The sequence below is a fragment of the Nannobrachium achirus genome (genome assembly GCF_963921795.1).
Source record: "Nannobrachium achirus genome assembly, chromosome: 13".
Lineage (NCBI taxonomy): Eukaryota > Metazoa > Chordata > Actinopteri > Myctophiformes > Myctophidae > Nannobrachium > Nannobrachium achirus.
In genome coordinates this window covers 36,605,530-36,621,641 of record NC_137833.1, presented here as the reverse complement: position 1 = coordinate 36,621,641, position 16,112 = coordinate 36,605,530, and the positions used below count along the sequence as shown (strand labels likewise).

At 41.3% G+C, this 16,112-nt stretch overlaps 1 protein-coding gene across 1 annotated transcript in view; it reads right to left on the bottom strand.

The window, feature by feature from the left end:
* Nucleotides 1-16,112, bottom strand: part of grid1a (glutamate receptor, ionotropic, delta 1a) — a gene marked incomplete at both ends in the record, with an annotated part of 460,593 nt that overhangs the window by 90,162 nt on the left and 354,319 nt on the right. Inside the window, one exon of the mRNA XM_080739942.1 lies at nt 2,385-2,438. Coding sequence (XP_080596068.1) covers nt 2,385-2,438 — 54 coding nt within the window. The remainder of the gene's footprint in view (nt 1-2,384; nt 2,439-16,112) is intronic.

Sequence of the window (16,112 nt, the reverse complement as noted above, 5' to 3'; positions counted from 1 at the left end):
GCCCTGTGATTGGTCAGTAGGCTAGTCACTTTGAGTGGCAGCTACTGTAGCCTTCAGCACTTCCACCCTCCCGTTTTTACAAGGTCGCTCCAATGAACTGCAGCGCCGAAGGAGGTATCTATGGCCGACCCTAGTGGTGGTGGGGAGAAGTTTTGTTCTTTGGTTTGATTTGCATTTAGATATTGCCCACTCTGCACCTATTGTACGCATTTCTATCCTGAAAGGAATTCTGGGTTTTGCTTCTCTTTTCTCATCAAGGTTTTTCTTTTGGAGTTCTTTCCTGATTGAGGGTCTAAGCCAAGGAGGGGGGTGTTGTTTTGTTTCCATTGTTGAATGTAAAGCCCTTTGAGACTGTAACAGTGATTAATGGATGTACAGATGAAAAGTAAAAATGTTAATTAATATTATTCAGGTGTGTGGAGTGGAATCATGCGGCAAATGCCTGCATGCATAATAATTCCAGATGAGTAATCATGAAATTGTTGTGTTAGTCTTTTCAACATGCCTGTCTCATTCTCTGTTCAAGGCGATCCTCAACTTTATGGACAATTTGCCTTTGATATGTATGTAAATGTACGTGAAGGAGAGAGGAAAATAGATGGCGTTCAGAGAGACAGAGGAAGCTAACACGTGCATTTCGAAGCACAGACACAGACACAGACACGTCACATCCTTCCCCATTAACACTGTACTAGAGAGAGATAACTGTACAATATGCCAGACCGCGTCAAACCATTAAGGGAGTGACTGAGAAATTAACATGCCATTAGCTCATACTTTCCCAGACTCTGACGCTATTAAAGCTAATGACACAAAGGCACTCTTTGGTAATTGGCCGTAAGCCAGTGATGTGTTTGTGCGTACACCTCTTTGAATTAACCATGATATCCACTATCTCCATATCTACAAAAGACCGTTTTTGAAATGTTCTCACACATCTGAATGAGATGAGCTGCACTGCACTTGAATTAAGCTGCCAAACATGAGCGGAAGAAAAAAGGCTTCAGACACTCATTTGCTGGGATAAAATCAATATTTCTGTACGTGCCAAACAGCTGAAAGCTGAAATACTGGGCCACAGCCCATTTACTGAACAAAACGTGCTTTCCACATTTTTGTAAAAAATAGGGTTAGTTACGGTTTAATTTGCAGTTGAATAACTCCTATCCTAAGATGACCATATAGGCATTACAAGATAAGGATACAGATTATACACAATGGTAGATTATGGTTTGTTACAATTGTTATGAATTAAAATTATTTGTTCACTGATGCAGTTCAATACAATTGGTGTGGGTTTCTTAAGCAGTATAATTCCCTTGGGTATGAATCATATTCCTTAGATTAACAACAGATCAATACATTTCATGTTTGGAATTTTGTTCAAAGTTAGGAGGTAGGGGTGGGATGCCATAAGTCACATAATGAGACTTAATTAAGATGCATGGACACAGCCAGTGTGTGTGTGTGTGTGTGTGTGTGTGTGTGTGTGTGTGTGTGTGTGTGTGTGTGTGTGTGTGTGTGTGTGTGTGTGTGTGTGTGTGTGTGTGTGTGTGTGTGTGTGTGTGTGTGTTTGTGTGTGTGTGTGCGTTTGATCGTACAAACCTGTGCGTGTGCAACTGTGCATGTGTGTCTGAAAGTGCTCATGGCGTTGTGCGATAGACAATGAGAAAAAGGAGGGAAGGGAGAGAGCTGCATTTGTGTGATGATGAGCAATATGTTGCTCCAAAGTGCTCCAATACTGAGCGGTGAAACAAATATTACTGGAAAACCACCTGCGCACATCCTTTCATCTCAGGCCTTTTAGCCAATGCTTTTACCATTTGGCCAATCTGAGCTCCAAATCAGAGAGAATCAATGCAAATGCAGCATGGAAGCACTATAGAGAAAGAGAGAAAGAGAGCACCGCAGTTTCTGCATTCACAAAGTCTCCACGCATTTTGCAGCTAAAGCCACTTGAGGACCATTTAGGCCAATGTCAGATACTCTAACAATGGGCACAGAGGAGGGAAAGGCATGCATCGTTCAAAGTGAATTCGGTTAAAGAATATGAAACAAAGCCTGGTACAACGGGGAGATGAGAGGTAAAATACAAACATAGACAGCAGCATTCTCAGTGTTCATTTATCCATTTGTAACTCTGAGAGCACACAAATGTAACCAAGTGGACCCGTATGGGTCCATTAAGTTTACATTTGCAGACATTTACATTATATACACTCTCTTAATTTAACATAGTTAAATGAATGTAGGATTTGGCTGTGTAATGATATGTTGCTCAGACACTGTGTGACAGCATTATCGGTGTGTGTGCCTTGCCAGCGAGACATTCTCAGTGTGCTGAGCGAGTGTGTTCTGCTGCAGGAGAGTGTGGTTGGCCTCACCTCGTTGGCATACACCCAGTGGCTATCCTTGGATGCCAGGTTGGTCTCAACAGCCTGCAGTTAGAGAGAGACAGACAGAGAGAGGAGGGAGAGAGACCAAGGGAGATGTCAGAAGCATGAAAGCCAACTAAAATAACCTGTTTAATCGACTGACAGCCTTAAATAGTTCCACTTGCCCATGTGCAGGTGTCCCTTTGTTTCCCAGTCTTTCTCGCTGACCAAACAAAACGTTTGGCAACGGCTGAATGGAAAAAAGTACCTCAGCGGTAAAGGACGTGTTTTAATATATAGCTTCTGCCTGTCACAGGACGTTACACATTTGACATCTTGCTTAAAAAAAAGAAGGTTATCATCTGTGTCCAAATGAGTCTTTTTCACACAAAGCAACAGAGACTGATTACTCTTCGGTGTGCCAGCCCAGGACCATAGAGTTTTTTTTATAGCGGCCTTTCCACTGTAAAACACCACATTCATCAGTAATAGCCTGCGAGTAGTACAGCACCAAAAACTCACAATCGATCTTCTGACCTTGGAGGAGTCCTGCTTTGATTTGTTATGCCTCCCCCTCTCGCTTATCTCATGAAAATTTAAGAGGGCCCCTCCCAAGGCGTGAGAGTAATATCTACCACACTGTTGAGACGCAGCACATATGTTCAGTACAGTGCGCCCATTATCAGTAACAGAGAAATCACAGTATCAAACAGCTGCTGTGCGTATGTTTTTTGTATTGTGGATTTTTGATAGCTTATGTGTTTGTACTAAGGGACGTGCAGAGAATGTTAGAGAGGCAGGGGCTGACATTTCTAAAAGGGCATTTTGGTCGAAACATCGAAAATAGCAGACCTCCAAGCTCACAACGCGTCGCAGCGCGACGCGTTGTGAACTTGGAGGTCAGACATTTTCGATGCTTTCTACACAGAGAGGGCAATTCTTTCAACATGAGATACTGCATTCAAGTTCAGGAGAGTTTGGACAAGGCAATTCTCTTGAATGCTGCCTTCAAGTATGGCATGGAAAGGGCATTTGCATTTCTTTCACCACAGTAAAAACTGCATTCATGGTCTAGAGAGGGCACTTTTTACAGACATATAAAAGGGCTCAGACCCCTTTTATGGCTATGTGTGCACGTGCCTGTTTGTACTGCATGTTACTTTTTGTATCTTTATACAGCAGACGCTGTATGTGTCCAAAGCTAATTTCTTTTGGGACAATGATATATATATAATGGCCATAACTACCATAATTTTTATGGGTATTCATATGGTTCAGTTCTATATGTGTTTTTGTGTGTGCATGTCTACTGGACATGTGTGTACGGGTCCAGCAATGCCTTTGTTCCTCTGTCCTCCTGGATGCAAAGGCGACTGGGGTCATTTTGTGTAGTGTTTGCGTGGTCTTCCTGGGTTCACAACATTGGTTTCTTCAGTAGTGCATGTTGGGGACATAGTCCTGCACTTGACAACTCCCAATAGTTAGGATGGCTTAAATACAGAAGATTAATTTCTCCACAGAGATTTTGACTTGAAATTTCATTGCTTATTTGGTGCAATGCATTATATGAATAGGCTATATATTCTACTCTGACATTTTCAAAAGAAACCAAACTGGGTTTAATCTCTTTAGATTCCAGGTGCAATAGGAGGCACATAAACATCTTTTACATCGGTCAGAGTTCACTCCACCAGGCAAAAACAACAAAAGCAAGAGAGATATTATTAACGGCACTGTAGAGAGTTATCCACAAATGCCGTGTTATGTGCCTTGTTGTCTGAACAATCCATTTATTCAAATAGCATAATGTGTGTTTGCTTAGAGAGTCTGACAGCGGAACAATATTGTCTGCCTTGAAGGATGACCTTGATGATCAAAAGAAGAGACAGCTCATGTACTGTACAGTGTACACTGTACAGTAGTATCCCAGATGTAAACGCACACCGACCATAATGAATATGACAAGTCAAGTAGCGAGGCTCGGCTAATGTGTACAAGCCAGGAAAAAAAGTGTTTTGATTAAGCCATAGGCAAGTTGGAGCCCAGCACTCCGGAATTGGTTTAGTGCTGAAATTAGTTATGTTAAAACCGGTGATTATACTGTAGCTGACGAAGGAAACCAGCCTCATTAGACTCACCGGGGAATGAGATTTGTGCAGTAAAGCTGTGGCGAAAATCACATGAAATGGCATATATTTTTGTTTATCATGGCAAATATTAATTAATTTATTTTAAAGTCATTGTTACGGTCTCATGTTCCCAAATCCATGTTATAATGTAGCAAAGTGAATTTTTTGTCACTTTTTTAGACATCCTTAGACATTATTAACCCATTTAGGCCTAGGATTATAAAAAAAAAAAAATAGCAGATATACAAGCTCACAGCGCGGTGCCGCGCTGCGAGCTTGTAGATCTGCTATTTTTTAAAAATCATGATTTTTTTTGCAAGTCTTTGAATATATTTACTTAAAAGCGAACATTTATAACTGCCGGTAAATATTTACTTCTGGGTGGTCCCTGGAACAACATATTTTGAGATGGGGGTCCGCGGCCAAATACCTGTAATTTTGGGGGTCCTTGACATGAAAAGGTTTGAGAACAGCATGATTTAGAGGAAGGATTGAGAAGTCGGGTCAAAGATCGGGTCAAAGATATTCAAAGACTTGCACTCATTTTCACGATTTTTCAAAAATAGCAGATCTACAAGATCGCAGCGCGGCACTCGGTGCCGCGCTGTGAGCTTGTATATCTGCTATTTTTCTAAAGTTAAAGCATAAAATAATGGTTAAAGTGGTTAAAACTAACGCGACTCGGGCGCGTTCCAGGTATTTGAGAGTTAAAAAAGGGTTCAAGTGAAAGTACAGTACGAGTAAGTAAGAGTAGACTCTGGGCTCATGACACGATTGGCTGTTCAGTTATGTATGACTGACATAAGCTTATTTCTGCACCGCTGCACTTAAATCATGAATTAAGGTTATAATTGAAGCGGGCATGGCAGCTGGAAACCCAGATTCTTTGAAGGAACATAAAACTCCAATGCGTATGGTACTTAGGGGAGTTGCTCATTAGGATTCAAGACTAGCCATACTTAAATACAAAAAGCCCCTTGTGTGCCAGTTCAGCTCCGATATTACTCTGCCTCAGCATTCCTTCTTCTAATTACACCTAGACCTATTTCACTTGAGCTAAGCTTGGTCTTTTTTTTCTTCCTCCCAGTCTAAAAAATGTGTTATCACACCAAAGCCTCAAAATCCATTTGAGGCCTTAAATGTTATCGACATCCTGGCACAGGCTGGCAGTGTAATTTCACTTTTATGTGTTATTGTTTTATTTAATTTTATTTCTCTATCTTTCCACTCTCCCTCGGCAGATGATGTAATAGTGAAACCTCTAGAGAACGATACGTTTTTCAAAGAAGGAGGAGGATAGACAAGAGGCAGGAGCGACATCAAAGGAATATATCCTATAATGTTGGTGGCGGCGAGGCCCAGCTATACCGTCAGATCTCTAACCAGAGAAGCCAAAGCAGCCTTCCAGGCATCCTTCGTACAGCAGCAGCAGTGCCATGTAGAGTTGAAGACAGCCAGGGAATGCCACCTCCAATTGAAAACCATGACAGTCAAGAAGGGATTGAGAAGAATCGCAGATGGAAGAATTTTAAGAAAAGGGGTGGGTGTTGTTACCAGTGGTGTAAAGTAACTAAGTACATTTACTCAAGTACTGTACAGTATTTAAGTACCGTTTTGAGGTATTTGTACTTTACTTGAGTATTTCCAATTTCCAATATTTTTACTTTTACTCCACTACATCTCGTATCCAAATATTGTACTTTTACTCAACAACATTTCTTTGAGCATTTTAGTTACTTTGCAGATTTTGATTATTATTACAAAACATACATTAACCACTTCAGCCCTTTATACATTTTGGTCATTTGAAAATAGCCAATCTACAAGCTCACGATGCGAGACCTTGTGAGCTTGTAGATCTGCTATTTTCATTCTGCATAATGAGTACTTTCTACTTTTTGTACCTTAAGTAATACTTTTGTACCTTTACTAAGTACATTTTTAATTCAGAACTTTCACTTATAGCAGAGTATTTCTACATTGCAGTACTGATACTTTTGGACTTTTTCCACCACGGGTTGTTACAAATTAGAAATGGTATAGATGATTTTTCATTGATGCATATCAATACAACTGGTGTGGGTTTCTTAAGTGGAATAATTCCTTTGGGTATAATAAATCATATTGCTTAGCCTTAGATTAATAGCAGATCAATACATGTTTGGGATGTTGTTCAAAGTTAGGAGGTGATGGGTTGCCATAATGAGTCACATATAGTGAGACTTAATTACGATGCATGGACACAGCCTGGTGTGTCTGTGTCTGTGTGTTCGGTGAGGTGGGGGGATTTGAGGCGAAAGGGAGTATTTTGTTTGGTCCCCAGGGGAATTGCTTTTGCAGCTTCCCCCAGCTGATGACTGCTCAGATGACTCCGATGAGCGCATGGGGGTCTCTTGTGTCTTTGTCAGGGACACTTTGGCTGGACACTATGCAAGCCGAAGGTCAAACCGGTGACCTTCAGATTCCCAGGCGGCTTCTACCACTCAGCGACAGCTGAGCAGGTTCATCACGTCTGTGAAAAGATGAAACTGCTCTATACAACAAAGTAGCTGTAATCTCATCTCTGTTATTTGTCAGACATTTTGACATTAAGAAATTAAATACATTTGCTGAGAGGGCAGGTTTGAAAATATGGAGTGGATTGCCACCTGTTGCGGCACTTTCACCCCACTACTGACTTTGAAATGTTCATTAGATTGGTTCAAAGACATATTTTGATATCTTGATGCAATAACTTGCAGTAAGTGACAGAACACATGTATTACACGGACAACTCTATCTGTCAGACAGCCCATTTGCCTCTCTAACTCTGAAGACCTATCTGTCTCTCGCCTTCCTACTCTCCTCGCCTCTGTGTTGCTATTTTCTTTTTTTACCCCAATGATGAGTCTCTCAGCAATGTCATCTGATGTGTTGAAGGTGAGTGATGTGTTGAACATGATGTATTGAACGTGGCGCCCTGTAAATTCGGATGGGTTTTGATTGCCTATGTTGGCACATCTTACTGATTAATGCATGCTTTAAACAGCAGGAATTTACTGCCCCAGGGCATAGATCAAGTAATTGTTGGTCAATGGCACGGTTCATTCCTGCTGCCCCAAGATAGCAATGCACTAACAACTCGCATAACGACACCTCATTTTAAGACCATGGGCACACAGGAGAGTGTTTTTTGCAGGTCTTTCAGTCCGAGTGTATCAAAAAGGCAACTGGGTTAAGGCAGCGGAAGCTTGTGATTGGCTGCGCGGAGGTGACGAAAGTCGGGGGGATGGAGATACTACTAAACCTAACCTTAACCCTAACCCTAACCTCAGTAAAACTAACGCTGGTGAATGCTAACCTGGTGAAATGCTAACCTGGTGAATGTTAACCTGGTCGGACCCACGGGAGGTCGTCTCTACCTCAACCGAGGTGCTTTTTTGATACACTTGGACTGAAGGACATGCAAAAAACACTCTCCCATGGGCACACAGATGGATGCGTGCGTACTGTAGCTACATTTCGTCACTGTCGGGCAGAAACCTTGTATCTCCACATTTCAAATGTGTAAAGCCCCGTTCATCACACAAGGCAGTCGCACAAAAGTAGTGGAAACAGCAGATCACACAACGCCTCGCGGTGCAAGGCGTTGTGTGCTTATAGATCGGCTGTTTTTACTAGTCTATCAATTCCAAAATGATAAATACAAAACTAACGGTATTTGGACACAGGAGGTTTCCACCCGACAACGGCGATTTGCTACTTACTCACTATGGGCTCTGGGCATGAAACTAGCAATGATGCTGTGTGCTCCGTTTGCACCAGGTGTAAAACAGGGCCCTATAAGTATAGGGCCCATTTACTGTTGATGGACAAGGGACAGAGAGTTAAGACTTACTAGTTTCAACATGGTCTTGATTCATTTATAACTTGCTGTGTGTGTGATTATTGTCCATAGTGTTCTCACATTACTCATCAACACTGCATGACACTGGCCTGTGTAGATGTTTGTGAGATCATTATGAACAGGCACAGAAGAGCATGTGCACACACGCACGCATGCACGTACACACGCGCGCAAATCTTACTGTAACTTGTTAGAAATCTATTGTTTATGTCTAATAATTATACCATATACGTATATATATCCACAGGCTATTCTCACTCGTCTCACTGCTGATTCATTATCTTATCTTATTTTACATAAACTGTAGGTTCTGTAGATTTAGAACATTTTTATTTGTTATACACACATAACTTGTACTGTAGTTCCCACATCTTGAATTATGCCGCTAGCTTGTACTTTTAAGCATTAGATTTTGTTGTTCTCATTACGGTCTAAATAATGAGAACACTTCTGATAATTAAATCCAGTCCGCTTCATCTAATTGGAATGCAATCAGGATCTTGAAGTTCAATCTATTACATGACTATTTACAACACCAGCGTATTAATAATACGCCTTTGTGAAATGAGTTAATGAGCTTAGTGTTGAATGACAAGGCATACCTACTATGTACAGTAACTAGACTGGGATTGAAGCTTTGTTGTATTGTGTAATATCCTTACTATAGCTCACAGCACCTTCCACCATTATTTTTTCAACATGCCCTTGTGTTGGAAAATAGCTTGTCCTTCACAATTTAGTGGGAATCCAGCAGCCAGGATGAGAAATCTCATGATGTTTATGTCTATAGGCCTATGTATTACTTACCTAATGATCACGACTTTCTCAGATGATCATATCATAGCTTGACAATCAACTTTGGGTAGTTCTGGCAGGGCAAACAGAACTACCACCTACGCCCATATAGTACATAATTTAGGTCTGCAGATCTCAAAAATGATTGAGATCCGTTCAATGGATATCATGATATGCAATTTGAAACGATGTTGTGCCAAGGACCCCATAAGAGAAGAATCAGCTATTTTTGAAAAGCCAGAAAAGTTCCTAATTTTGCTGGGAAGCCCCTTTGCAACCGCCCCAAAGACCCCTGGGGGTCCCCGGACCCCACTTTGAGAACAACTGATTTTTTTAGTTACCAGGATTCTACAAATTTTAAGCAAAATAGATCCACTCACTCATTGATACTTTAATGATGGTTTAATCACTAGACTGGCTATAGACCATAATAGATGACACTTTTGATTACAAAATGTGATTACGCTGTAATTAACACAAGCACATACACATATTTAATTATCAAAAATAAATCTCATTCTAATGAGAGTAACAAATCAACAATCACCCATCGTGCCAAACCCACAACAGCAAAATGTGTGCAAAATTATGCAAATGGCCATATGCTGGAGAAAGATTTGGCAATGCATATGCACAGAAAATAAGATGTCTTACCACCTTTTGTGTAAAAAAAAGGTGCCCTTCATTGCTGTATGTTCCGTGAATGAACAACAATGCGGAATGCTTGTTTCTACAGCCAATTAGTATACCACATGCCCCTCGGGAGTTGCAAGGACGGGACGTTTGAATCTGACTCCAGTCATGTCTTACATGTCTCCCCTCTGTCTGCCATCAGTCAGGGACGTGCAGAGAATGTTAGAGAGGCAGGGGCTGACATTTCTAAAAGGGCCTTTTGGTGAAAATATCGAAAATAGCAGACCTCCAAGCCCACAAGTTGTGAGCTTGGAGGTCGGCTATTTTCGGTACTCGAAACCACACTAAACTATAAGCATAATTAAGTGAGTACTGGAGAGGGCACAGAGAGAGCACAGAGAGAGCAATTCTTTCAACATAAGATGCTGTATTCAAGTACAGGAGAGTTTGGACAAGGCAATTCTCTTGAATGCTGCCTTCAGGTATGGCATGGAAAGAGGGCATTTGCATTTCTTTCACCATAGTGAAAACTGCTTTCATGGTCTGCACTTTTTACAGATGGGTAAAAGGGCAGGGGCTCAAGCCCCCTTTGATGTCTATGTGTGCACGTGCCTGCCATCAGTGTCCAGTAGCTCTTGATTCAAGTTTATATAGATGTGTTATAACATGTTATAACACATCTATCTATCTAGTATTAGGTGTTTTTATTTATAGCACACCAATTTCTAAGCAGCACTGCCATTAGCGCCGTTAATGTAACTCACTGAGTGTAAAAAACTGACCTTGGCCTATTTGGGTCCACACTCTAAATCCCCTGACTGACACACTACAAGCTTCATCAAACGCAAATGCACCCATTGTTTACAATGGCTGCAGGCCACTGGAGGCATCAATTGGACACATCAAAGCCTGTTGACAGGTCTCTTAGAGCTCGGTTCTAATTTTGGAGCGTCTGCGTGACAGACAATCTGAAATTAGTTCGAGCAACGCTGAAAGGGAAACACTTAACCCATTTGTTATATGCTACGTCGTATGACGGAGTTTGATGATATTGGATCTATAAACTCACAGGGCATCGCAGCTGCTATTTGCGAGAATTCTCCGCCCATATGACATGCACGAAATAGGGACGAGACCCGACTGCGTAGAAGTTCATAGCTTCTATTCCCAGACATATAGAAAGGATAAGCATGAATAGATCTTGCCATTCTTCAGATAAGGAGTAGAATGGCACTCACCAGGGAGGCATTTGTGTGTGTGTGTGTGTGTGTGTGTGTGTGTGTGCGTGCGTGCGTGCCCGTGCATGTGTGAGTGTGAGTGTGTCAGGGTTGATTTTGTCGACTGAAACTATGACGAAAAATGTTTGTCGACTGTGTTTTTTTCACTGACGAAAATTAAATAAAAACGAAATAAAAACTAAGCTGTGATGACTAAAACTAAGACTAAATATATTGACAATTTTGTCAACAAAATAAAAACTAGACTAAAACGTTAGGGAGGGACTAGTGGAGAAGAGAGTCATTTTATGTTTGGTTGCACTTCAGGTGTTGACGCGTTGTGAGCTTGTAGATCGGCTATTTTCAGCACACAACCAAGTGTAAAATCAGCCATTACGATGCCATCAAGGCCTGCCAAAATACATTTCAGTTGACTAAATCAACTGTAGATTTAGTTGCCTAACATCTTATGATATTAAGTCGACTAAAATTTGACTAAAACTAATACTTTTCAGGTGACTAAAACACATTTTATTCAAAAGACTATGACTAAAACTAAATCAAAATTTGCTGTCAAAAACAACACTGCTCACCAGGGAGGCATTTGTGTGTGTGCGTGCGTGCGTGCCCGTGCATGTGTGAGTGTGTGTGTGTGTGTTTGTGCACGCGTGTGTGTGTGTGTGTGTGTGTGTGTGTGTGTGTGTGTGTGTGTGTGTGTGTGTGTGTGTGTGTGTGTGCGCGTGTGTGTGTGTGTGTGTGTGTGTGTGCATGCGTGCGTGCGTGCGTGTGTGCGTGTGCGTGCAAACTGTAACAGAGTGCAGATAAATACACACCAAAGTGTCGGAGGTCAGGTCTGGCTGTGTATAGCAACCAGAGGGTTCAGTCTGTTTGAAGAGGGTGCCATTCACACGGAGGCTTTATAATCTGAAATAAGGGGGTGGACAGTAAATGGTCTTTTTGAGCTGTCATATACCTACTGTGTTCTATCAGCACAGGGCTCTCACAAAGGGGCTGGAGAGGAGTAATGAGGTCTGTCATGAAATATTCACAATGGTCTGGCGTAACCCCCGGCTCTATCACACACACGGAGCATGGTTGCCGTGGAAACGCAACTTCCCACCACCACAGAGGAGAAGCGAACAGGGGGGCCAGCTTCCATCGCCCGCCTGTTAGAAAGCCTGATTCATCCTCCGAAAATAGCCGAACTACAAGCTCACAACGCGTAGCCTGTGACGGAGCATACATTTGGCAGGGGTCTTCAACGTTTTCAGGTCAAGGACCCCTTAGTTGAGAGAGAGATGAAGCAGGGACCCCCACAACCTGTTCATAGATTCCATATAGTTTCATTGTTTGACAGCACAATCGTCAGTGTATTTCGGATTCATGTCAATTTGTGTTTTCAGATATTTAACCACCGTCAATACTTAAACTTGAACTTTCACTCTGTACTTAGTCTGCTATTTTTTCCCCTCTACACCAAAGCTCTTTGCCAAAAATAGCCGATCTACAAGCTCACAAGGCCTCACAGCGCGAGGCGTTGTGAGCTTGTAGATCTGCTATTTTTGGCTAAAGTTCTCAGAATATGGACACTAGGGTTCAAGTTGTTAATATAAAAAAGGAGAAAAAGGTGATGGGGGAATCATGGCACCACCTCTTTAAAGTAGTAGTTCACCCTCAAAATGACTTTTTTTTCCTATTGATTAGTCACACAATGGAGACTTGAGTTCAATAATATTTTTTGTATTTGTCGTATAAGACAAAAGATGTATTATAGTAAATGTACCCCCTTTGATTCTGGCCCCAAATGCATTTGTGTGAGAATGATGGGGGTACATTTAACCTGACCCTTGAACCTAAATTTACCCCCAATGATTCTGACCCAAATGCATTTGGGTCAGAATCCAGGGCTTTATTTACTGTAGGTCCCCATCCAGAATCAATGGGGGTAAATTTACTATATATATTTTATTTTGTCTTAGGAATGTGACAAATACAAAAAAATATTATTGAACTCAAGTCTCCATGGTGTGACTAATCAATAGAAAACGACCCTACCCCTAACCCTACTACACTACTCCTTTAACACGGTGCCGTAGTGAAAGCGTGGAATGTTTGATATGTCAAAGGTCATACAATGCGTCATAAAACCTAAACCAAACCCTTTTAGGATTAAATGTATATGTGATAATTCTTTACCAGTATGATCAACCACTTCAATAGACCACGTCACGACAGAAGGTCTCAGGATTGCATGGCACACAAACAAAATGGCACCGCCATAGATTTAAATGGATGGCGCTGGTCCACAAATCCGGGTAGGTTGGCTCTCTGTTCATTGCTACTCTTTGACACTGGCCTACTTCATGCACTCCTGAGACCTGCAGGCGAATACAAAAGCTGAAAGCCAACCTGGAAGGAGTACAGATTTAAGCCGGATTGAAGTGACAAAGAGTGACTCCATCGATGGATTATAAAGAGCTTGAGACTGATAAGGAACGTGGCAGTTGTATAACCAGGTGATTTCTTAACCCATTTCGATCTGAAAAGTGTTATACCATTAAAAAAAAATATATATTATCAAAAATAGCAGATCTACAAGCGCATAGCTAGGGCTGTCACAATTATGACATTTTACATGATGAGTAATTGTCACTCAAATAATTGTGATTAATGATTTAATTGTGTTTTTGGTAGATATGACACATAACCTAAATATACAAAGAAATTACTGACATATTTGACAACTTTATACTTAAAAAAGAACATTGATAGTGGAAATAGCTGATCTACAAGCTCACAACGCGTCGCGACGCGTTGTGAGCTTGTTACAGGTTGTGACAATTATGAAAAATAATCGTGATTATGTCAAATAATCGCGATTAGAAGATTACGTAATAATTGTGACAGCCCTGAGCTTGTAGATCTGCAATTTTTTTTTAATCATGAATATTTGTGCAAATCTTATCTAAATATGTATTTTCATAAGCGAACATCAAAGCAGCGCTGCGAGGTTCGGTTGTTAGTTACAACGATTGATGTGGCCGAGAGGGACGATGCGCCGTCTTCAGTCAGCTTTGAGTTAGCCACAAATGATAGCTGTCAACTAATGACATATCTCTCCCTCCCCTTCCCCTGTCAGGCGGTCCCGAGAAGACGGCACACGTGTGTGACATTAAACAGAATCACTGCTTCCATCTGTCATGGCACCGAAACCACTACCTCTTCTCAGCTTGCGGTTGGCTTCCCACAGGCTGCACTATAGCCATGAGTGGAATAGCTAATGCCTCCACTTGGAAATTCACCAGTTGGCACATTGGCCTCATCATATGAAACAAAATTAGACATAGCCCCGGGGTGAATGCTGGCTGGAGATGCCTTTGTGTGCGTGTATTGTGCATTATATATTATAGCTGTCCGGCGGAGACCTTGTATGTCCGAAACCCGTACTTTTCTGGAAATGTAAAAAAAGAAACTGTTCCAATGGATAGTTATTATTTAGTCACAAGCTCTATGAGTATTTCCAATTTCCAATACTTTTACTTCTACTCCACTAAATCTCTGATCCAAATATTGTACTTTTACTCCGCTACATTTATTTGACAACTTTAGTTACATTTTTTTAGTTACATTTTGATGCCAATACTTTCATACCTTTACTCAAGTACGTTTTGAATTCCGGAGTTTTACTTTTACTTAAGTAAAATATGTGAGTACGTTTTCCACCACTGGCACTGGTTGGATATTTATAAAAACCCACAGTCAGTCTTAACCCTTGTCAAGGCAAACAGCAGATCTGTAAGCTGAGTGAGCCTTTAGATTGGCCATTATCCCTTCTTTTGCACAACGCTGTAAGACAAAGTATAACAGAGGACATTCATTCATGAAGAAAAAAAAACATAAAAAGATGAAATATGGAGATAAAAGGTTTCTGCCCGACAGTGATGATAATCTGAGTAGATGAGAGACACCAACCTCCTCTGACGCTGTGTAGCAAATCTTGGATTGAATATAACACTCCCTCCCTCAAACAGATGGGAGGTCAGCAACCTAAATTGGCGGGTACATTTGTGTGTATTTCTTGCACCAATACCTCTGTCTCCTTCTTAATGGGTGCCTGTAGTGCATGAATATTCATTCTCCCCTCCTGCTCCATGGCTGTAATGTTGTCATTGGGATTCTTGGCGAGTGTTGAAAAGCAGTAGGCTATGACACTTCATGAATACCACGGCAAAGGTTGAAGAGTTCAGAAACTAAAAAAGTACTTCTGCGCGAGAGTACTCCCTTTGCATTTAAGAAGATCATTAGAAAATAAAAGTCTTCAAGGAGAGGGGTTTCTGCACAGCCTCCTTGCTGCCGCTTTTCTAATAAAGCAACTGTCAACCGGCCCTCGCTTAGATTTCATTACATCACAGAAAGGGTAGACTTCTGTTTTATTGCATGTAGGTTGCCCTATACACTGCACCTGTCAAGCGTACCTGAAGCCAGACTGAACTAATTACCACATGTCTCCCAGCACTTGATCACATTTGTTAAGAATAAGAATAGTTTCTTCGAATACTTTTTAAACAAATGCAAAGTAATTCGATTAGTGCGCGCCTCCTCAGTCCTCACTCATCAGGTCATCACTGTATAAGGACACAGCAGATTGATTCGGCCACATCTCAGTCAATTCTGATCCGATTTGTACAATTTAAATCTCCACATATTACTTGGGACGTGTACATTCTTGTTCTGCCATGGCTGTATTGTCTCCCTATCAAACAAGATCAAGCTAATACGCGGCTTTGGGTATTTCTTATCCACGCATGCTTGTGGCCATCAGGCCGATGTTTTCGTTTTCTCTTGCTATCTTTTGTACACAATAGAGCCACGGCGTGTGTCACAAAGGAAAGTAGAAATCCACAGGAGTATGGGGATTTTTTCATTTTAAAAATCGCCTTAGAATTGAGAGAGATGTGGCTTCAAATAGATCTGTGCGTCCTAGCTGTGCGCTCAACAATCCATTTTGACCACCTGACCACTCTTGGCATCACCATATCTCACTCAATTCTCAACCGATTTTTTAAATAAAATAAAA